At 39.3% G+C, this 23,522-nt stretch overlaps 2 protein-coding genes across 4 annotated transcripts; one reads left to right on the top strand and one right to left on the bottom strand.

Annotated features, from left to right (window-relative positions):
- The first annotated feature begins 283 nt into the window (after positions 1–283).
- Positions 284–3,804, top strand: LOC144704271 (cysteine-rich receptor-like protein kinase 10). The gene is made up of 7 exons (XM_078576627.1): positions 284–1,165; positions 1,310–1,429; positions 1,537–1,679; positions 2,065–2,275; positions 2,502–2,739; positions 3,136–3,286; positions 3,361–3,804. Exons 1-7 carry the CDS (start codon positions 376–378, stop codon positions 3,703–3,705), a joined length of 1,998 nt encoding a protein of 665 aa, XP_078432753.1. The 5' UTR covers positions 284–375; the 3' UTR covers positions 3,706–3,804.
- A 3,379-nt stretch (positions 3,805–7,183) lies between these two features.
- On the bottom strand, positions 7,184–14,963 carry LOC144704255 (dynamin-related protein 3A-like). Of its 3 annotated transcripts, none has more exons than XM_078576608.1 (20): positions 14,482–14,963; positions 13,120–13,402; positions 13,000–13,028; positions 12,807–12,908; positions 12,457–12,525; positions 12,316–12,375; positions 12,098–12,211; positions 11,792–11,840; positions 11,244–11,533; positions 11,071–11,163; positions 10,845–10,982; positions 10,476–10,589; positions 10,283–10,381; positions 10,167–10,209; positions 9,892–10,037; positions 9,679–9,825; positions 8,792–8,844; positions 8,374–8,473; positions 7,489–7,774; positions 7,184–7,385 (listed from the first exon to the last, which is right to left on the bottom strand). In XM_078576608.1, the coding sequence occupies exons 1-19, from the start codon at positions 14,833–14,835 to the stop codon at positions 7,499–7,501; spliced, it is 2,559 nt and encodes an 852-aa protein (XP_078432734.1). In that variant the 5' UTR covers positions 14,836–14,963; the 3' UTR covers positions 7,184–7,385; positions 7,489–7,498. The 3 variants fall into 3 exon arrangements, with proteins under 3 accessions (XP_078432734.1, XP_078432735.1, XP_078432733.1); XM_078576609.1 differs by having other exon boundaries at positions 7,184–7,774; positions 11,244–11,336; positions 11,424–11,533; XM_078576607.1 differs by having other exon boundaries at positions 7,184–7,774.
- Between the last annotated feature and the right edge of the window lie 8,559 nt (positions 14,964–23,522).

Raw genomic sequence — 23,522 nt, 5'->3', positions numbered from 1 at the left:
TAAGGAAATAAGACAGAGCTGTGATTTAATCACAGCCGTCCATGCTACCTAACTGGCCACACAATGGCCAGGGGCCAAGGCCATAAATTTGACTGGACCCACGCGCCAACTACTGCTGGATCTATTTTTCTCGTCTTCCGATGATTCCCAATCATCATCATCCCCATCATTCGTTCCCTGCCGTTTAGACATCAATTTATGGATAATGGACGAATAGATGACCAAAAACTTATCGTCAAATAAAGGCGCACGCCTCTTACGATTCCCAACGCGGGCAGAGGTCAACCCAACACGAATCAAAGCCTACAAAGTGAAAGAATCCTCGCGACTTTTCCTCTATCCTCCCCTTCTTCTCCTTCCTCTATCCTCCCCTACATGGCGCGTTTCCTCTTCCTCTTCCTCCTCTTCTTCTTCTTCTTCTTCTCCATCTCTCCCCTTCCCTTCACCATCAGCCAGCCCATCTACTCTCTATGCGATAGAAGCAGAAACTTCACCGCCAGCAGCCCCTTCCAGGCCAATCTCGACCGTCTGATCGGCTCTCTCATCGCATCCACACCGTCCACAGGCTTCGCCAACAACACAATCGGCGACGCCCCGGACGTCATCTACGGTCTCGCCGTCTGCCGAGGCGATCTCGGCTTCGACCACTGCCGAAATTGCCTCTCAAACGCCACCAACGACGCTAAATCATCCTGCCCGGGGAATAAAGGAGGGACCGTCTTCTACGCGGACTGTCTACTCCGCTATTCCGACGTTAACTTCCTCGGCAGGTCCACGTACACCCAGTGGTGGATAGCGAACGGGAATAACGTTACCACCACGCCCGTTCCATTGTTCAATCGTCTGCTCGGTGGGCTTTTAAATAATTTGACTGCTCAGGCGGCCACGTCGAGTAGGAGGTTCGCAGCAGATAGCGTAGTCTTGAACGACTTTCAGAGGGTGTACGCGCTTGTTCAGTGCACCGGGGACTTGTCTCCCAGGGCTTGCTCTGACTGTCTCAAGGATGAGATTGGGACTATTCCCACTTGCTGTAATGGGAGGAGGGGCGCGAGGGTGTATGGAGGAAGCTGTTTTATTCGTTACGAGATTTATCCTTTCGTCAATGATTCTAGCGTTGGTAGCGCTTCTCCGCAGCCCCGAGCTGCAATATCGCCTCCTGGTCAAGGTTAGTTGTTTATTTTGAGGTTTGAGAAGATGATTACTTGTTTATGGATATCGTTTTCAGTGACATGAATGGCGGTTTTACTATGGTCCGAAAGGTAAAAGTCAGAGAGATTGGCGAATGAGTCTTATTTGTCTTGTTTTACAGCGAAGAAGAACCAGTCTGCAACTATTATTGTAGCTATTGTGGTGGCCGTATTCGCAGTCCTTACATTTTCCGGGATCATAATGATTTATAAGCGCAAGAAAAAACGAAAGGACCCATTTCGTAAGTTCTCGGAGTCCCCATCTAAACTTAACCGTAGAAATTTGGTTAGCAACATATAAAAATCACTAGTTAATTGTTCGTTCCTGACGTGTCGATGTCAAAAAAAGGATATACGTTAAGCAAGAAAATGGAGGACGCTTCTGAAGAAAGGGATTCATTGATATTCAGTTTAGATGATTTGAAGCTTGCTACCCTTGACTTCTCAGACCAGAACAAGCTTGGAGAAGGAGGGTTTGGAAAAGTATATAAGGTATCAAGATCAAATTCATTGGAACCTTTAATATTCTTGTTCAGAAAGTTCTTTTAGTCGCCTATATTTCTCATTTTTTCATTGCTTTCATGTCAAATCCAGGATGATGACTGATATCATTTATGGTCACAACAATCTAATAACCGTGAATTTCAAATCATAGAGTATCATCCTCCTCTGGAATCGACTATGAATTAAGAATATTTATCTAAATTTATTGTTTTCGTTTGTAAATATTGACTCTGAAGTGCATTTGTCACACGTTCAGGTATAATATTTTAACCATGTTTATCTTTTCTTGAAATTATGACCCGAGAGAAAAACGTGGATATCTTTTTTATCAGGATCCGATGTTTTTGCCTTCACCGTGTGAGCATGAATGCAGGGGACTTTGAAAGATGGACAAATCATAGCGGTCAAGAGACTCGTGAAAAACAATGGCGAGGGATTAGACGAGTTTAAGAATGAGATTGTATTGGTTGCCAAACTTCAACATCGTAATCTAGTTCGATTGTTGGGCTATTGCTTGCAAGCCCAAGAGAAGATACTCGTATATGAATACCTGCCCAATAAAAGCCTTGACAAATTCATATTTGGTAAGCTTTCAAGCTGTGTATGATTTTACTTAATCCATGCAGATGAAGTGCTATAAACAAAAAAAATTTATGTTAACAAACTTTTTTGCACAAATTGTATCCGTTCCATAATGAAGTTAGTATGATTTTACTTAAGCCTTGCACAAATTCCATAATGAAGTTATATCATTGTTTAACACAGTTTTCCTAAATAATGTTATTTTGATTATGAACTTTTGAAATTTAGATCCGAGCAAATCTAAATTCCTGACATGGGAAAAGAGGATGCGGATTATTGAAGGAATCGGTCGTGGACTCCTATATCTTCACGAGGATTCAAGATTCAAGATCATTCACCGAGACCTCAAAGCGAACAACATACTTCTAGATGAAAACATGACTGCAAAGATTGCTGATTTTGGCCTTGCAAGGCTGTTCGGAAATGAACAAACCTATGGAAATACACAAAGGATTGCTGGAACATAGTAAGTTTCCAAATAAAAAACTTGTTTAGCTTCACCAAAATAACGAATCAACTAGCACTAGGCTCTGCCCGCTCTTATGTTTCTATACTTTTAACTTTTTTTGTAGAAATGGATGTGATTTTGAGCTTACCAAGTGTCATTGATTGATGGAATGCATTTGATCATTTTTCAATAATATTAACAATACGTCGACAGTTTTATCAGCACTTAAGTATTATCTCTAGGCTTTGTAACTGGTTCTAAATTGTTCAGCTGTGCTTACTTGAAATTTTATTCCTCGTCTCTACATACGTGACAAAAGAAGATATTTTGTTTCGGTCTCCATAAATTTTGTTTTCGTATCCATCAATAACTATCATTATTATAAAATCTAACACACTTATTGGTTGATAAAAGTGGGTATATGGCGCCGGAGTATGTCATGCATGGACATATTTCAACAAAGTCAGATGTTTATAGCTTTGGGGTCCTACTTCTGGAAATCATGACAGGAAAAAGATGCGTTGGATTTCATGGATCAAGCCCTCCAACAGATTTCATCAGCTATGTATGCAGGACTGAAAGTTACGTTCTATTCTTACTTCTTAACATTTTAACTTGATAATTTCTCACATTATGCAGATTTCGAGGCTTTGGATGGAAGGAAACCCTTTGAAATTTCTTGACAAGGACATAGCTGACTGTTGTCCGCCAGACGAAGCCCTTAGGTGCTTTCATGTTGGGCTACTCTGCACCCAATTGGACCCACTGGAGCGCCCCAACATGTCTAATGTGGTGTTGTTTCTTAGTAGCAGTTCAATATCTCTCCCACCAGTGTCACCTGTTTCCGAATACTCTGATACAAGCTCGAATAGGAGCCAATATTCAAATAGGAAAACCCTTACCATGAGAAGCCTTCCAAAGGCATCGTCCACTGTAGATAACAGTGCATCTATTTCAGACAGCACTACATTGGAGCTACGTTGATACCGGTTAATATGACCATTGTCCATTTTTGTATCTATTTTCTCCGTAATGTGATTTGAAGTGGATTTTGGTTAATGTAACAGTACGGTTAAGTGAGAACTTTCTGAAGGTGCTCTAAAACATGTCAAAGCCATTCATATTGAATTGTCATCTATGCAACAATGTCACAAATGGATTAAGTGGCTTTAGCCAACTGCATGGATAAATTATTTTAGCAGGATGGAATATGGCCCTCAATCACATTGACCTCTCTTAACTGTGATATGGCTGTGTTGCATCAATATTTATGAGTCAAAGAGATGTATATGTAGAGAGAAAGCCAAAGCTGCCCTCAAAATTTTAGCTTGAAGCCTCTTCAACATTTTTTGATATTCCATTTTGAAGTTCACCACCGTATAAGTATATAATTTTCTCACTCCTCAGACCCACATGTGAGTTCACCACTGTCTCTCGTGTTTGTAAATTTTGCATTCATTGATAAAGAACTAATTCGACACTAGAGAAAGAAGATTTAGCCACTTAGATTCTACATGTATCTCATAGATTCCAGATTCTACTGGAGAAAAAGCATCTTTTGGTACCGATTCATATTTGTTTCATTCTAACATTGTTTTTTCTTAACCACCTGAAGATAGAACACGAGACCACAGGAGAACAAATTTGAGGATTTTAGTGCTCAATCAAAGTCCTACAATCCAACAGCGATGAACTAGCCTATAGGTGAACTTGGGTGAATTGTGCATAAGTCCATTGAAGGGCTTCCCTCCGAGTACTCTGCGTAGTACTAAACCATGTGTGGATCTTTGTGCAAATAGGTATGCCAACTACTACCAAATAGCAGTTGATAGTTGAGTGAGGGTTTTGATACTAAAACACTAATGAGATTTTTCATGATTATTTAAAGACAAAAGAAGATATTTATAGTGGATTTTAGGTACAGAAAGCGAAGTATTCCAATTTAGGGGGAATATATAGATAAAGAGATAAAGTGAAGAAACATATCTGTGTTTCCCATAGTAGTTCATACTGAAATTTAACACTTAAGAATAATGCATTCACTAGATCAGAGTATTCGTAACTGAAGAGATTAGGTCATAGACTAGTACGTTTAGAAAAAGGACGCAACTTTTGAGTCTTTTCCCTCTCTTCCCATTTCCCATTTTCTCCTCCTCCATTGGTGAAGTTAGCAATCTACATTCATCTGACCATCTCATAAGCCCCATCCCTCCCTATCAATCCATCCACCTTTAATTGCTCCTAACCTTCATATAAAGATTATAAAATCTCTCATTCACAACGCCTTATCATATAATATATCATTCATAAAATTGTGTATCTATTATCCTATCTACATTCATTATATCGTCATTATCATTTACCATAAAATCATGTGTATTCCATGCCTATTTCAATCCATCTATAGTCATATCATCTCATCTTTTATTTTATATCAGAATTATCCTCATTTCTAACTCGTATACATCTTCCTGCATATATATATATATATGCACTATGTAAAAACATTTATTACAATTTTTAACTTATTACTTTTACAAAATTTTCTTCATGTATAAAATACTTATTGAATAATATTATCTTAACATCAAATATAACTTCCACTAGAGCATAGTCTTTGTTTTTAAGAGGTCACTTGACACGAACAATTCATAATCAGAGTTCAAATTTTCAAAATAGTTTGATAAATGAAATTCCATTAGGACACAAACAAACTAACCCTTGACTCATGTAGGTTTCCTTATGTAAGGTCAGACCAGATCTACATTAACAAAGTCCACTATCTTGGATCCCTGATGAACAACCCTCGCTCTATACTTAGCTGTCACACTGTCAAATCTCGAGCTAGGTCAATGCCTGGATTGAACGTGTGCCGGCCTCAGTGCTTGGATGAGAACACTGAGCAGCCTTCAATTGTGCAGAGGAACACTTGCACAATAGCTTTAGAATGGTTGGAGGTTAAGGAGAGAGGGTTTGAACACGGCCTTGTACATGAATTGGGTCATTGCAGGCATGTGTGCAGAGAATGCCACCTACTTTGGGGACTTACATTATCAAACTTTATAAATATCTTACATGAACTTACTTGCCCACAATGATAGTGAATCAAATAATCCTTCAGTAAAAGTTATTTTCTAGAGAGAGATTTATCTACCTAAGATAGTTAAAAATTAATTGAGGTAGATTTGGAACATGTACAAAATATAATTTAATATCTTACAGTACTTTTCTTGATGAAATTCAATAGAATAGTCTCCACAGAAGCAAATTAACTGAGATTCAAAGTGCCCCAAAGAGAGCTCAAATGTATAGGATCCCATTACTCTCTTTCAAAAAGAAATTGCGCGAGAGATGATAGAGAAGAGACAAAGATGAAGATAGATAGAGGAAGAGCGAGCGAGAGAGAGAGAGAGAGGAGACAGAGAGAGAGTGAGAAAGGACAGAGAAAGAAAGAGATAATGGCAAGAGAGACATGAAGAGAGATAGAGGAGAGGGAAAGAAATAATGGTAAGAGAGAGATAGAAGAGAAAGGAGAGATCAATAATGGGAAGAGAAACATGAAGAGAGATAGAGAGAGGACAGAGAGATAGAAAATATAACTGCAAAAGAGACATGAAGAAAAATGAGAGAGAAGAGAGATATATATATATATATATAGTGACAGAGTGTAAGAGATAATGAAAAGAGAGAAATGAAGAGAGAGAGATAATGAGGAGAGAGCCATGAAGAGAGGAGAGATAGAGATAGAGGATGGATAGAGAAAGAGAAAATATATAATGCCAAGATAGAAATGAAGAGAGATAGAGGAGAGAGAGATAGAGAGAAAGATACAACAGCAAGAGAGAAATGAAGAGAGATAGAGGAGAGAGAGAGATAGGGAGAAAGATACAATGGCAAGAGAGAAATGAAGAGAGATAGAGAAGAGAGAAACAGGATCGAGAGAGAACGGGGAGAAAGTTAGGAAGAGAGATAGAAGAGAGAAGATAGCAAGATAGAGAGAAAGATATAATAGCAAGAGAGAGACATGAAGAGAGACAGAGGAGAGAGAAGATAGGGAGAGAGGATAGAGAGATAATGGGGAAGAGACACATGAAGAGACACAGAGGAGTGGACGACACAGAGAGGAAAGAGAGAGAGATAGAAAGAAGTAGAGAGGGATAATTGGAAAAAAGAGACATGAATAGATACAGGATAGAACGACAGAGAGAGAAGGTTCTAACACAGTATTGAAACTAAAGTTGAGATAAATATACTTTTATAGAGAGAGAGAGAGTAGGAGAAGCTCTACAATTTGGCCTCAAACCAAACTCAGGGACTGCTTTCCAAGTATAAAAGCAAGATCTTAGTTTAAAAAAAAGAGGGTTAACTATATATTACCAGAATACCCCAAAAATTTTGAAACTTATACTTGAAGCCAAATTTCTCCCTTCCACTACTGTCTCACAAAACAATTACTCCCTCATTGACCTGAATATCTGGAAAATCCAGCATAACAGATAATAATTGAGAAAAATAAATAAAACACAATTCGCGCTAGCCATCAATAAGTTAAAACTTTTAGAACAAAATCGCCGGGCATCGAAAGTAGAGAACTCCAAAGTTCAGCGTGCCGCAACTGGAACAATGTGAGATGCTACTCCCGGGAATTTCATTGGAAAGACCCTCTTTGACGAAAGTGTGGAAAAAAATCCGGGACAGTTGAATATTGACAAGGAACACAGAAAAATTATTTTTTAAAAAAAATAATTCAAGGGCAGAAAAAAGCACCTTAGGTTGCTTAGAGATCAACAGCAGGATACGTGCCGAGGCTGGACGTTTGATGGATGAACCCGTTGACAGCAGGATCGGACGACGGGTGCTCGTCGGAGTGGGAAGATTTTCTGCTGGATGACCTAGGGTTCTTGGGGGAACCCATGTAGGAGGGAGCCCTGAAGTCGGTAGACGGGTAGTAAGAGGACGGGATTCGGTTGATCTTTGGGAGTCCGGTCGGGTCCGAGCTCAGGGTATAGCCCTTTGCGATCGTCTCCGCTTCTAAAGGCAGCTCGTCAAGCGTCTGGAGAACATCAGAAAATACAGGCCGCGAAATTCAGCTTGGGAGGGAATGTTTTAAAAACATCATATTTAAATTACAACCAAATCTCTTTAAATTCCACAGAGTGATTAAAATTAACGGCGAGAGATAAAGCAAGGTTGAGTGCACATTGGAGTTTTATTTGGTGTTTTTTGGGAACTACCAATCTGAATGGGGAGAGAAGTGGGGAGAATAATAGGAGCTAGAGAGAGATAGATTTCACATGAGCGATCAAGATTTACACACGCAAATGGCAGAGTCAACCGTCTTTTATTAAATAAGTGGAATCAATATAATGGGAGAGTGTGTGAGAGAGAGAGAGAGGAAAGTTTGGCAGAATCGGGGTTTTGTTGAGTTTTTAATGGGGAGAAAAACTGGGATAGAGTTAATAGGCTGAGTTCACCAGATAAATCCAAGAAACTAAGAGATAAAGGGAAAGACAGACAGTTTCTCAGAAGAGAGATCAAGGACAAAGCAAACCAGATAAATCAAAATTCAGATCTTTCGACTACCCAACATATTTTATAATGAAAAGAAGGAAACAAGGACAAAGCAAGAATCCCAATAAAATATATTCTCACCCGGAATGCCTGTTGCAAGACACGAAGGGTTTCACGCGTCCGCTTCCTCTTGGCAGAAATGTCGTCGGGCTCCCTCAGCATCTCCTCAAACAGGTTCTCCCTGTTCATAAAGAAAATCAAAAACTTAAGTCGGCCACAAAACAGATGAAATTCCCTCCAGACTTTATTTTGACTGAAGTAGGTTTGTAATGTGATGATTTTAAGTTAAAAACCGGATAAGGGTTGCATTCCAAAGCAAAAAAATGAGTATCACGAGTTTGTTGAGAGTAAGAAGACAGGCATTAAGCTAATAATTTACCGACAATGATTTGAACGAGGATGGTTTTTTCATTGGATATTTGGGAAATTTCATAATTCATTAAAAGGGTCATTTGAATTAGAGGAGTAATCAAGTGCGAGAGATCTGTTCGTAGAGTACCTGTAGAGCTTCCTGATGAAAACATTGTGCAACTCGCGCTTTGTATGGTTGACCTGGAAAGAAGACGATGAGCGAGTGTATGAGAGAGCAATGTCTGAAGTACCATCCACAACATTAGAATGTCTGCAAATCCAAGAGTGAGGAGATAGTATGTGAACAGGGTGAGTTCAAGTTTTCCAAATTCGGAGTCACAAATTGTTGCCATCGTCATACATAAAAGTCATCTCATCGTTCTCCTGTTATTGTCCCATCATCCCCACGCAATTGTCATCGTCATCAGACATAGATATATTTAAGCTTATGTAGAATTAAATTTGGTTCAGGATGATGCTGAATCATCATTCAAAGTAATCATACCATCATAATCACGCAATCACTTCAGAGTAATAGTTTGAGTAGAGAGAGGGAGAGAGAGAGAGAGAGAGAGAGAGATTTATTCAAACCGCTGTAAGACTAGGGTTCGAATTTGTTCAGAACGATGACAATAGACAAGGACAAGTAATCTCATCATCAGAGTACACAAAAATTAATCATCACGTTGCCATTGTGTCATCATCTTCTTATCTTTGCCACGCCACAATCTCATCATGATAACAGCCCAACGGAAATCAATATAACATGGGTTTGGTTTCGTTTGACATGATGAGGATGGTCATCGTCATCCATACAAACCATCTCTACTCATTATATCATCATCGTCTCACCATTCATCTCATACAATAAAGAGACAACAAAATTTGGGAATGACGATGAAGATGAGGAACTAGAACTAACAGTAAACACCAGCTGTAAGAAAATACCAAAACATGTTTGAAAAGAATCATAGATAAAACTAAGGCTACGCATTCCTCTTCTAAGCCCTTAAGAAACAGAAAGTAAGGACCCACCAGAAAGTGCATGATTGCTTTAGGCACGGAATCCTCGATATTCTTCCTGACGATGTCATAATATGACCTCAACAGCAGCTTTGTAACCATGATTTCCGTAGCTTCCTGCTCGCTTTGACTCTCTGACGGCTTCAACAAAATCGGAGGCTGCCACCAGGATTTTAAAATCAAAGGCGTCCACCATCATATTGAAGAAATTCGTCATTCTCTTACCTCTTTTAACTGAATTACAGACAAAGAGTGCTCCACATTCTGTATTGACTCACTGTGGGGCTTACTGACAAAGGTTTCCCTCACGTGTGAGCGACTTTCACCACCAAAAATAGAGGAGATGCCCCAGCTAGTCCCGGAAGTGGTTCCTGATTATGATAATCATACGAAGACAAAAAATTAATCACGGGATAATACCATTTTAAGATTTATTAATGTGCGTGTGGATTTTAAGCACTACTCTTTTTAGGAATGGAAGTATTGTAACGGTTACTTACCTCCTGAGGCAGGCCTTTCAGCATCTGCGGCAGGTCGAACCCCCTATCCAACGGTTAGGATGAATCAAGATGACTGGCTAACTCAAAGAGATGAAAACTTAGATCTGATAGGATACCTGATCATTAACGATTCCATTAGCAGATGATCTGGCCAGGATGGCACGAGCCTTCACAGTCTTATCCGATGCTTGGCCCTTGTCGGGGTCCACCCCCTCCTGGAGAAAATTTAAAACGACCACTCCCATGTTTCAACACACAAATTTACAGTTTTGTTTTTTACAGAACGTAGAGGAGAAAATATATTATTACCTTTACTCTGGATAGTGACGCCGGTTGTCTCGATGTTCTCACCTGTTGAGATGCCAGTTCTACGGCCTTGCTGCCCCCAATGAAACTTGGATGGGAAGTGTTTATATAATCCATCTGCAGGATAAATTTTACGAAAAAATGCTGAAAACTCAATTGAAAATTAATACGCATTATATAAACATTACTATCATGATTAAACAACATTGAGGATATAGAGAGGAAAGATACAAGGAACCAACCACGTTAGACTTGAACCTGCGCCAGTAAAATTTTGCTACTATTTTAAGGGAAGGGCTTGTAATTAAAGGGAATCACACGAAAGAAATAATGACGGAAATACCCCTGATAGGGATTGGGGATTGTAACAACCTCCATTTCAATGATATGACCAATCATAGTCTCCGCTGGCTCCAGACCATCGCGCAGGAAGTTACCAATGACTTCGTCCATGCACTTTCTAAGGATGGGAAATCTCTGCAGCTCATTGGCCAGACACCGATGGCTCATCTGAAATTAATTGGAAGGCCAAACTCAACCAAACGCAGTTAAGAGAACATATTGAGATAGTTATTGAGAGCAGTTATTGCGGGTTCACCTTGATTAGTTCATCATATATGAATCTCGCACACTGAAGGCTTGGGTCTAGCAGTCGAGATATTTGCCTACGAACAAGAATTTCAAACGGAACCTAATGGAGCGTCCAACAATTCACAGTAAATAATCGTGCTCCATAAGATTAAAGGCACGTAAGACATGATTTGAACCCACCTCAGGCACAAATAAGGCACTCTTTGGGCCAGTAGCATTTTGAATTGCAGTACGAATGTCATCATCAGTCAAGTCATCGCAAGGATCCACCTCCTTCAAAAAAATTTGATAACAATCCCCCAACATTATGCGCAAATAGTTACAAAATAAAGTACCGGGGATATGGTTAAACATTTTTACCTCCAAGCTCTTCACGAAAATAGATTGGAAAATGTAATGAATCCTTGCTCCGCCAGATAGCTCAGTGGTGGACATCTCCTCATTCTTTCCCTCCACGAGAGAAGAAAAAGCTGCATAAATGCAGTTTTAAGCCAGTGTTTCATTGAACGAATGGGTTTCATTGAAATTAAACAGTGTCTATCAATCAGGAGTAAACAGTGAAAAATAGTTCGTATCATAACGGAGACAGGATTAGATGAAAAACACGCAAACGATTTAAGTATGAGAATTTAAGCTGCCACAAGAACGACTGACTAAAACACAACAAATTTATTGCCTTCTGTAAAATTGCAATAAAGTAAGAGAAGGGGGAGCTGGAAGATATGTACCATCGCAATATTTGGCAAGAATATTGAGGAGCAGCGCACCTTGCCCAGCCTGAAAAGAAGACACGATATCCAGTGATGAAATCAGAAAGAAATTTGGCCGTTTCCCCTCATTCTGTCTGCACCCATCTGCCAGTCTCTCAAACTATCTACCTCTCTCTCTCTCCAGACAACTGGCTTTAAATTTGGAGACACTCGAGCATCTATACATTATGGAACCTTTTCTATGTTGGTCCAATCAATGTTTCTGATCTTATCATTATAAAACTGGATAATAAAAAAAATTAACTACAATATTATTTTTCATACCTTGGACTCAGATATTTCACCATAGGTGGCATGCTCTTTTGCCACAGCCACTAACTGAGCACTTATTCTTGCTTTTAAACCAGGCAGAACGGTCCTGATGTGTTGCACAAGAATCTGCAAGAAAGCTCAGGTTATTAAATGCAGCCCAGACTCAGCGATCTAAGTAAAAATCAGCTGCATAAGTAATGATCAGCTGACCGTAAAAGTTAAATGAAAACCTGATTTAATTTCTTTGCCAGCTGGGGAACTCCACAGCGATCAGCAAGTCCATGATAAACCTTTAATTTTGAATAAATACTAGATTAGAAGCACGATAGGAATGATTAATGTGGGCAAAGAATCTAAAGATCTTTCTGTACCGGACGATTACGAAAGAAGTTTTCTTCATAGGCCAGTGCATCCTTGATGCTCCTGTTGAATGTTATATCCTACCAAAGAAGAAAAATGGGGAAAACAATGAGACAGGGATCGGTCAATCAGTAATACATAGATCAGAACATACTATCAGCAGATATCTATTTCAATCGTCATGAAAGCCATCAGTTCATTGAAAACTGATGGTCAAATATGTGAAACTTAACCAGCAATAGCAGAAAAATGAATGTTAATGACAAAGGAAACAAAGACCAATCTCAGACACTATAAAGCTATAATAGCATCATTACGTAATTTAATTCGGCATAGAGAATGACGATGACGGAAAATGTACCTCTTGACTTCGGTTCACTACACCAACATAACCGAGTCTAAGAGGGATAACGTTTCCCAGAAGAAAATTACGGGCATCAGTCCCCCTATCCATAATATCCAACTGAAAAAGATCCATATAAAAAGTTATGAACAGAGCTTTGCAGAAAAGATAAACTGCAAAAAATGAAAGCTGAATAATGAGCATATCTAACCTTTGTGATAACACCAATCGTTCTAGAACCTATAAAAACATCAGAAGATCAACCAAGGATTGGATTAAAGATTTTCTCCCGTAAGAAAAGAAAAGCAAAAAAAAACATGTTCAAGATTACCATCTGGATCGGCTATTCTTGCCATCTGCAAAGCATCTGAATTCGCTAAATCTGCATTTGCCGGACTAACTGCTAAAATGATACATGTTTCGTGCTTGATATACGACAAAATCATTGTTCTGATGCGTGCCTCAATATCAGTAGGTTGATCGCCAACTGGGACCTTTGTTATTCCGGGCAAATCCACCAACGTAATATTGAGAACATTAGGAGAAAACACCTTCAGACGTATTTGTTTATCAGAAACTCCTTTGTTTCCACCAGCTTCTCTATCTGTTTCAGCCTGAAATTTAAACGAAAAAATATGTTTATAAACATCATGCTACGGAAAAAACATCAGTGAGATCAATAATCCCTTTGTTCCGGGCACTTAAAGACACCTACAAAAGGAAATTTAGAGATGTCTCTTTTTTTTTTTTGAAGAAAGAGATATCTTATTTTACTAATAGGACTGTCAATATTTCCTATTTTCGTAGAGAGTTGTATCGACTCGGTAACTACATCCTGTACCAAGAAATTACTTGGGTTTTTCTGTTAAAACCTATGTTAGTCACTAAGACTAAGAACAATAGAATACTTATTCGACTTGAGTTAAGGTGTTCTATAGAAAATGAAAATTAATTCTAATTCAAACCATGTCGCACAAAGAAGGGGAAAATTACAAATATTTAACCCAGAGAAGTATCCAACATGTCGCGTACCAAAGTAGCACTAACACCAAAAACTCGCGTAACAAATTAGCTTCACCATAACCAAAAAAAAATAATTGTATCCATAACCCCAACGATGAGATGCAGCAAAAACATCAGGGAAAAAAGGGAAGCTACAAAAGTAACCAAATAAAAATTATATAAAGAAGTTAATTTCCAATAAATTTAACAAAAAAATCATAATCAAAATTTTAAAAGAATGACTGAATTTGAGGTTGCTATCGGGATCATATTGGTCCAGTAGCCTGATACCAAAACAATCGTGAAACAAATGAACTCCATCAATGAAATATTTTATTTAAAAACCAAAATAGAACCCATAACGCCAAAAAATGAAATGCAGCAAAAACAGCGGGGAAAAGGGGAAATTATATTAGATCTTAAATCTTTCATACAAGTTAACCAAAAAAAGGTAAATTAACCAAAAAAAGTAAAGTTCCAAAAAATAACCACAAAGTTTTCACTTAGTTGCTGAATGCGAGTGGAATCGGGACCTATTTAGTGTGGTCCACTCATAACAAAAAAATTCGTGAACCTTACGACCTTCATCGATGAATTTCTTTTGAGCTTCACCAATGAATTTTTCTTTTTCACGTAGCACCCATATCCCAAAAAGGGAGACGCATCAAAAACAAGGAAAAGAACTCCATACCTGGATCTCTCGACGGATAGCTGAGAAATCATAGATCCGCTTTCCCGGAAGATGCAAGAACTCTCCCCACTCGTCCCCTTCCCCAGCCCCCTCCGCCTTCTTAGGGCTGTGCACGAGCTGCAGCACCAGCGGCCTCCTCGTACAAATATCAGAGCCCCTGGGGAGAAAATCACGGCCAACAAGCGCTTCTAGAACGCTGGATTTCCCACTGCTCTGGCTTCCGACAACAGCAACCTGCGGCAGATCGATCGTCGAAGAACTCCCGAGCTGTGAGAAGATGTCCTGCAACTTGTTCACGATCGGGATCACCGAATGCCCGACGGGACCCGTGCCCGCTCCAGCCTCGTCCGACATGGATTAACCTCCGCCGATTCAACAGAATCGAATCGATCTGCAGAAATCGAGGAAGAAGACGATCCCCCTCGATCAATCGAGAGAGGCTTCACCCCGACGAAGAAGCGGTCGCCGTTTCCAATCATCCACCGCCATTCTTCCCAGCTCTTTTATAATTCAAATTCAAAATATCCTTCTATCCGACGTGGACAACCGTGACGTCATTATTCCACGTGGTATGAAGCCATGTCGAATAAGTATCCTCATATCTGACGTGGATTTCCGTGACGTCATTATTCCACGTAGTCTCATGCCATGTGGAATAAGTATCCTTGTTGCTGAGGTGGATTTATCATTATTCCACGTAGTCTCATGCCACGTGGAATAAGTATCCTTATTGTTGACGTGGATTCCCATGACGTCATTATTCCACGTTGTCTCATGCCACATGGAATATGTGTCCTCGTTGCTGACATGGATTTACATGACGTCATTATTCCATGTTGTCTCATGCCACGTGGAATAAGTATCCTTATTGCCGACGTGGATTTATGTGACGTCATTGTTCCATGTTGTCTCATGCCACGTGGAATACGTCTCCTCGTTGCTGACATGGATTCCCGTGACGTCATTATTCCACGTTGTCTCATGCCACATGGAATGTACTCCTTTATGATGTGGATCCTCGTGATGTGATTATCCCATAAGGTAGTGTTCGCCCGTCCCGATGCCGGTAAAAACCCGTATCTTCCTCTTAATCTTCTTTTTCCTCTCTCTCTTTCTTCCCCTATTTGTGTTTTAGCCTTCTTCCTCTTCTACCCAGTTCAATTCCCTGGTTTTTAGCCTTCTTTCTCATCGATTTCCGTTGAAGTTGCATGAGGATTTAATGAAAGTTTTTAGGTCATAGTAACATTAGTTGTTAGGTCATAGTAACATTAGTTGCATGAGGATTCATCCTACTAGCATTAGTTGTTAGGTCATAGTAACATTAGTACTTAATACTCTAACTACAAAACGTAATTTTGTTCTCTTAAAATGAAAATTCCATTTATTTCTTAATTCCACTAACTACAATGTCAGATTAAACATACTGTTAATTTAATTCACTATACTAGTAACTGTATTTAGTCCAACTTGACTACATATTAATTACCTAGTAGCATTAGTTGTTAGGTCATACTAACATTAGTACTTAATACACTAACTACAAAACGTAATTTTGTTCTCTTAAAATGAAAATTCCAATAATTTCTTAATTCCACTAACTACAATGTCAGATTAAATATACTGTTAATTCAATCCACTATAGTAGTAACTGTATTTAATCCTAATTGACTACATATTAATTACCTACTAGCATTAGTTGTTAGGTCATATTAACATTAGTACTTAATACTCTAACTACAAAACGTAATTTTGTTCTCTTAAAATGAAAATTCCATTTATTTCTTAATTCCACTAACTAACTATTAAACGCCATACATTTTCCTCAAATAACATTACAGTTATTGATATTTTTATTAGCTATATTCTCTTCATCATGGGGTTTTAAATTTTTTAACATAGAGAATAATGGGCCACGTAGTGGCTGAGATGTGATTTAACTGAAAAAACGGTCGAAGGTCTATATTGTCTCACGGAAGTTTGAATTTTTCGGTATGGGATTGCAGATAACTGAACAAAAATCGCTGGATATCGATTTCGATATCCGGATATCGAAAACCGATATCCAGCATACGAGATCCGCCTCGTCCCTCCCCCTCCGATATCCGATACGGATATCCGTCCAACCTCTGAGGGATGGATATTGCCCGATATCCGATATCCGATATCCTAAACCGTCCTACTTTATCCCGGATATCGGATATCGGTTGTCTGATACCGGATATCGGACGGATATCGGGACTGGCGAACACTACCATAAGGTCTTCTGCATGTGGAATATCCTCCGTTCGGATGTGAACCCCCATGAGGACATTATTCCACGTGGTCTCAAGCCGCGTGGAATCTCTTCCTTTAAGACGTGGAGCCCCTTGACGTCATTATTCTACGAGGCGGCTCACTTGTAAAGTCTGTTCTACCCCATATCAAGCATGATAAAAGAACGATGATATCGAGATGGATACTGAACCAGACATTGGAACTTGGAAGTGGGCTACCCACTATCTGTCTTTACCCTCATCTGAATACCAAATGACAATCTTGGATATCCTTGACTACAGTAACACAAGCCGGCACCATTATTTGTTCTGATAGGGTACCAGTATTCGTCTCAAAGGTTAGATGACGTTATCGGACACTGGCGTCGTATATCAGTTTTTTTGATATCTGACATTTCTTAATTAACTTAATTTACAAATATGTAGCTAATATATAGTGATCTATGCATGTACTATGTTTGAGCATTTATTGTATTTCTTGAAGACTTTTAATTAATTATTCATACTTTGTCTGGCCTAGTCCAAAATGGACCAATAGCACAGACAGTGACACCTAATGTGTCTGCCAAACATTTTTTAAGTCAAGGAGGGTGGAGTGCACAATTTTTTTCAATTATGATTTGTTCAGAAGTATTTATTCTATTTTTTCCATATGAGGCAATGGGTGCTCGTTTTTTAAACCGGTGTTCAGATATCAGATTTCCATATCGGATATTGGATTGTATATCCACTCTGTCCAAAGGCCTACAACACCTGTTCCAATATCCCATTATTTCGTCAAATGTCCATTATCTGAACTGCATCAATTTTTTTCTGAATATCAGATATCAAACGACCTCACACTATAGTTAATATTGCATACATAATGACAAAACGACTATGAAATAAATTACTTTTGTAGTCATTTTACTCTTTCAATAGAGATTATGGGTCTCTAGCAAGTGGAATATCCTCCTTTCTAATGTGGATCCCCATGATGTCATTATTCTACATGGTCTCAAGCCTCATAGAATGTCTTCCTTTCGGGTGTGGACCTTGTGACGTCAATAGTCTACTTGGTCTAAAGCGATATGGAATATTTTCATCTGTGACGTGAATCCCCCTGACGTGATTATTCCATGTGCTCTCTAGCTGCACTTTGATTCGTTGTTGAGCTGAATTTCGTGAGTAATTAGTAAATATCTTAGAGCAAAGTCACAGATAATTCAGGTTTGACTATTAAATAATGGTTGAATCATTTAATCACTATTCAAATATCTTGCTTCTGATGTGGACATTCTAGATCTAGATATACTTGTGTGTAGGGTGGTTGGAGTGATAATGGATTTGTCTCCCGGGATTGTCTAGACTGGAGGACAGAGTACTTGATAGAGATAGAGATAGACATAGAGATAGAGATAGAGAAAGAGATTCTGTCATTCGTTGGAGATGATGGATGACTGGTGACAAAAAAAATGGAAGGAGTGTTAGCGAGAATAGCTTGGTAGTAAGTGGGAGAGTAGGGTTACCATTTCTGTCCATCCTCCCTCATGGATAACCGAGAATGACTGATGATAGAATGGTGACAATGGAAAATTTGCATGGCTGATGGTCGGGATGAAAAGTGAACCACATGAATGGCAACTCAACTGACACCAATTCAGTCCCATCCCATTCTTTGAGAAGACTTCATTAGTCATTTGTCCAACAACCCTATAAATGAAGGACCATCCTTATTTTATTTTAATTGTAAAATTCTTCGCATTACGGCATGGTCATGGGGTGACTATAGTGGACATACACGAATGGGTTGGTTTTTTTATCGTAGGAACAAATACCCATCCTGTCCAATGCCTCAGATGTTGGATGAGACAGAAATTCATCTATCGGTCAAAGGATGGGATGGATTTTTCGTTTCAGGATGAAAAACCGTCCTGTCCTCAAGCGCTGGATAGGATGCAAGACGAATGTACTAAATTTCCTAGAATTTGTCCCCTAGATATGGAGTTGGAGTTTTTCTTTTAATTGAATTTCCATAGAATTTGATGTTAAAATGGGAAGGAAGTGAATTTTGACTTAGGTCATTTAACCTTTCGTCTATTTTAATCCAAAACCCTCCCAACTCTCGTTGATTTTTTTATGAAAATTAAAAAATTATATGAATTGAAACATTGATTGTTTTTCATTTGTTATGTTTCATGGATTTGGGACGTCAATTTGGCATCCATTTCTAGGGTTGGGAAATAAATTTGGTCATTCGTGAATATGCAAACGAACGAAGACGAACATCAAAAAATAAACATGAACATGTTCGCGAACGGTTCAGGAACAGACAAACCGTTCGCAAACATGTTATCTTCCCAAGGCAAAAATTGGAGAAGTGTGCGTTTCCAATGTTCACAAAGCCCGACTTCCTGCCAGGTGAATAGCTGATCCCTCCCTCAGCCCTCCCCCCCCCTTTCTGGCGGCTCCCTCTCTGATAGACAGCAGACGGCTCCAACAGCTCCCTTCTCTCTCTCCAGCAGGTTTCTTTGTTAGCGGCTCCCTTCTCGCTCTCTACAGGTGATCTACCTCTCTCGTCAGTTCCTTCTAGCTCCCTTCTCCCCCTCCATCGTTCACCCAACTCCCTCTCCTTCTCCCCTTCTCCCTCTCCCGTCAGTCCCCTCCAACGTCCTCAACTCCTCCGTCTCCCTTCTCCCCTTCTCCCTCCCGCGTCAGACCCCTGCTTGCAATTCCAGCAATTCCCCCTGCTGGGCCCCGAGCCCCAGCATCATCCCCAACTCCAAAAATGCATTCTCTTTGTCTCTCATTCTCGCATTCGTGCCTCCGGCAAGCCCCTATCGGCAGCTCTTGGTCTACATTCACACCCTATGGCGAGGCATCCCTCTTCGTCTAACTACAAGAAGGTACTTGATTGAGGACATAGTTTGATTCTAATTTACTGTTTGAGTTATACATATTTATTTGTGTTGTTATTTGTGTTTGTTGTTCTGATTATAAGGCATGTTCCGAATGACACACTCATTTATTGATTAATGGACTATAGCGAATGGTCATATGCAGCAACATCTACATATTTGATCTGTCAATTTTGTGTGTCATACCTAAAATTACTTTTACTTTTGTGTGTCATACCTAAGTGTCTGTGACCAATTGCATGATGATAATGAGAAGTGATAAAATACATGAAAAGTAATGTTCTTCTTAATTCTTAATGAAGACTTCTTGGAAAGGCTTATCCTCTATGAACGTTGACGAAGCTCAAAAGGGCAGCAATTCAAATCAGATGGATGCAAATGTTGAAATGACACAAGACTGTAACCCTGGACAAGACTCATGCATGACTCGCGGAGAAAGCTTTGTGGGCGAGAATCGGAGGCCATGTAATATTTTGAAGAGTTCGACCCAAACTAGTATAAATGTACTATGTGCAAGGAGAACAACCCTCCAAGAATAACAACTATTGAGAGAAACAAAGACAGGATGACAACTATGTTTTGGAAGTACTTGCAGAAGAGCCATAAGAAGTTGCACGATTGGCTGAAAGGCAAACAAGTTCCAGGGTTAGAGGAGGAACCAAGTTCTTGAGGTCAAAAATCCATTGTTGAAATGTAGGGTTTGTCAATAGGGCAGAATACCTTCTTACTGAGTATCACATTTGAGAGAACAAAGGAGATGCTCACCAGATTTATGTCTCACTGACCAAATGTGGACCATCATTGACAACAAAAGTTTCAAAGAGGTATTGCTTTACTGTGCACAACATAAGATTAGAATATCATTCTCGAAGACTATTCGTGAATGCGCGAAGGCCTTCTTCGAACGAGAGAAGAATTACATGGTACACTCACTATCAACTGGTAGAAGTGTTTGCCTAACAGTATTGAGAATCACATTGCATTGGGTCACAGACGAATGGAAACTTGAAGAACGTGTATTGGCAATAAATAAAATTGATGGTCCACATAGCTGGAGTTACCTTGCACAACTTCTCATGGAGGTGTTGGTTGACTTTGGACTGGGGAAGAAAGTAACTGCTATTACGACGGACAATGCAAGTAACAATAGATCGATGATCACATCGTTGTTAAATGCAGTACGAAAAGTAAACCCCAACTTTGATCGAAATTGGCACATGCCTTGTATTGTGCACGCCATAAACCTTGCAGTGCAGGATGGGTTGAAGGCATTGATAATTCTGCCACCACTTACACCCGATGAGGTAGCGGTGCTAGTGGACGGGGAGTACGAAGAAGCACGAAGGCGATGGGTTGGGCAATCTGCCTCGTTGGGAGACTTGGTTACACCAGTGCGTCAAATTGTTGAAGCCATTCATTCTTCAGATGATAGACAAAGGAGCTATGTCCAACTGTGTACGCAATTAAAGATGCCTATTAGCAGAAAATTTGTGTTGGATGTGAAGACTAGATGGAACTCCATGCATGAAATGTTGCAAGTCGCATATCAGAAGAGAAAAGTGTTGTACAAGATGGCTAATTTTTGGGCTGGAGAGCACGGCGGAAAAAAAACTTTGTGATTGATGACCATGAGTAGCAAATGGTGGCACACTTTGCTCGAATTTAAAATCCTTTTCGTGAAGCATCAGATACTATTTGCAGCTCTAAACTTGTGACAACGACAACTATTTTGTCATTGCTCTAAGTCCTTGATGAACACCTTCGTGAACAGGTTGATGCCATAGACCAAGGATGCATTTTTCCAAATGGTGTTGTCCTCACGATGGAACAACGAGCCTCCATCCAAATCACGTGTACAACCATTATAGCAAAATTGTCCAAGTACGAGGCTTGTGTTCGCGGAAATACTGCCTTCTTAGTTGTATCAATTGTAGACCCACATATTAAATTAGAGGTCTTTACATATATGCAAAGACTTTTGAATGAGATCAGTGAGGAGGAAGTCACAAATTTGAGGGATGACGACAACATTGAAGGAGATGGAGAAAGACGACATCAATGCATGAATTATGATGAGGAAGCCGAGATGGATGAGAGCTACATACCATCCATCAAGACGAGGCTTGCACAAGTGTTCCCATGACAAGAATGTGACACTCCATTAGTGGACGACGAGTTACAGAGTTACCTACAAATGTCTCATGTGTCGACTTATGCTCTCTTATGGTAGCAAAGCAATGGTTGCAAGAGATTCCCTAAGCTCTTTGTTTTAGCGCGAGATTTTTTCCTGTTTACGCGTCCAATGCACCAGTCAAACGCTTCTTCTCCTATGGACATGAAATTTGCACTTATTAACGTTCATGGCTTTCGGCGGAGAACATGTCAGTACTAATGACTCTAAAATGTTGGTTGAGGCAACAACATCCATAAAGCAACATAGTAGAGTCATTACCTGAGATTGAAGAGGTCAAACTAGTGGAAGAGGATTTCTAGGTATATGTCATTTTTATCATTCACTTTTTTTATTTCTTCGTAATACAAGAATGAACACATTGATCATTTGCTTTCCAATTTATTCCAAGGTACGGCAAGGGGTTAGTTGTGGAAAAAATTTCATCAAAAGGCGCTTTAAAACAATTGGTACCCTCGATAGTTGGATGTCATCGATTAAAAACAATTTATTCTGAACGTTTTTTGACTGCCTTGGACCATCATTTCTTTCAGAAATTGCGTGTGAGTTCTGGAAAAATATCATTTTTTGATTGTGATGCACCTAGTTTCCAATGCTCGCTAAATGTTAACAGCCTCACCAAGACGATAGAGGAAGCATGCATCCAAGAAAGGCACATACCACGATGGGGTGTACGACTTCTACAACGGAGACTAGCAAAGCAAACCCGAGTCTCTAATGTTGTCGTCATCAGCTCAGACTCTGAATCAGACGATGATGACAACGTCAAAGACATTTACGATGCTAATAGAGGAGATGTAGAGCCATTCTCCGCAGTCCAAGACATGCTAATTGGGGTAAGTATGAAGCGCATTCTTACAGAGATCCTTTTTCTCACGCCAGCTGACCTCATGGTTGAGCCCCACAAATCCGCAATACATGGTAGCAAAGTAGTCAAGACTCAATGGAATGACAACATATTTTGGATGTGTCACAACTTCACTCCATCAATGATTTATTTGTCCAACGTAATGTCAGTCGCGTCGCCTCTCCAGAACTGTTCATATTAACTCATAGGGGCGGCAACGGATGGCTCATAGAGTAATCCACTATTTTGATATTTTTGAAACTCCATTATGAACAGTTTATTTACTTTTCAATTTGAACTAAGCTTTGAGATTTAGCCAATGAACGCATGTTTCATAGTTTGAACTCTAACAATCTTTGTACTGATTGAATCATTAAGTATAGATTAAGGCTTGTGGACTTTAGATTAAGGCTAGTGGACTTTAGATTAACGCATGTTTCATGTTTCATATTATATTAGTACTTTTCAAATTTTATTTCCACCTATCTATTACTTCTAAGAAATATAACTACAACGCATCTAGTGATTTCACATCTACTAATTATTTCCTAGAAATAATCATTCAGTGAATAAATGCCAATGAAAAGTACCTACCGTTGAAAATGATAAAACCATACCCAGGCTTAAAAAAATTCAAACCTATTGTTTATTTTTGTGAAATAGATTACTGGGATTATTAATATTCCTGTAATGAAATATAGTATTCAGTTAGAGTGACAATTTTATTTCAAATTTGGTGTCTCCTTAACTTTGGTCATCTAACTTAAAATCTAATATTCAGATAGACCACCAAGTTACTAGTGATATTCAGTTACATAAATTTTAAATACAAG

Source organism: Wolffia australiana, chromosome 6 (genome assembly GCF_029677425.1).
Source record: "Wolffia australiana isolate 7733 chromosome 6, ASM2967742v1".
In the NCBI taxonomy this organism is placed as follows: domain Eukaryota; kingdom Viridiplantae; phylum Streptophyta; class Magnoliopsida; order Alismatales; family Araceae; genus Wolffia; species Wolffia australiana.
Note: the sequence above shows the minus strand (reverse complement) of the source record. Positions and strands in the feature narration are given on the sequence as shown.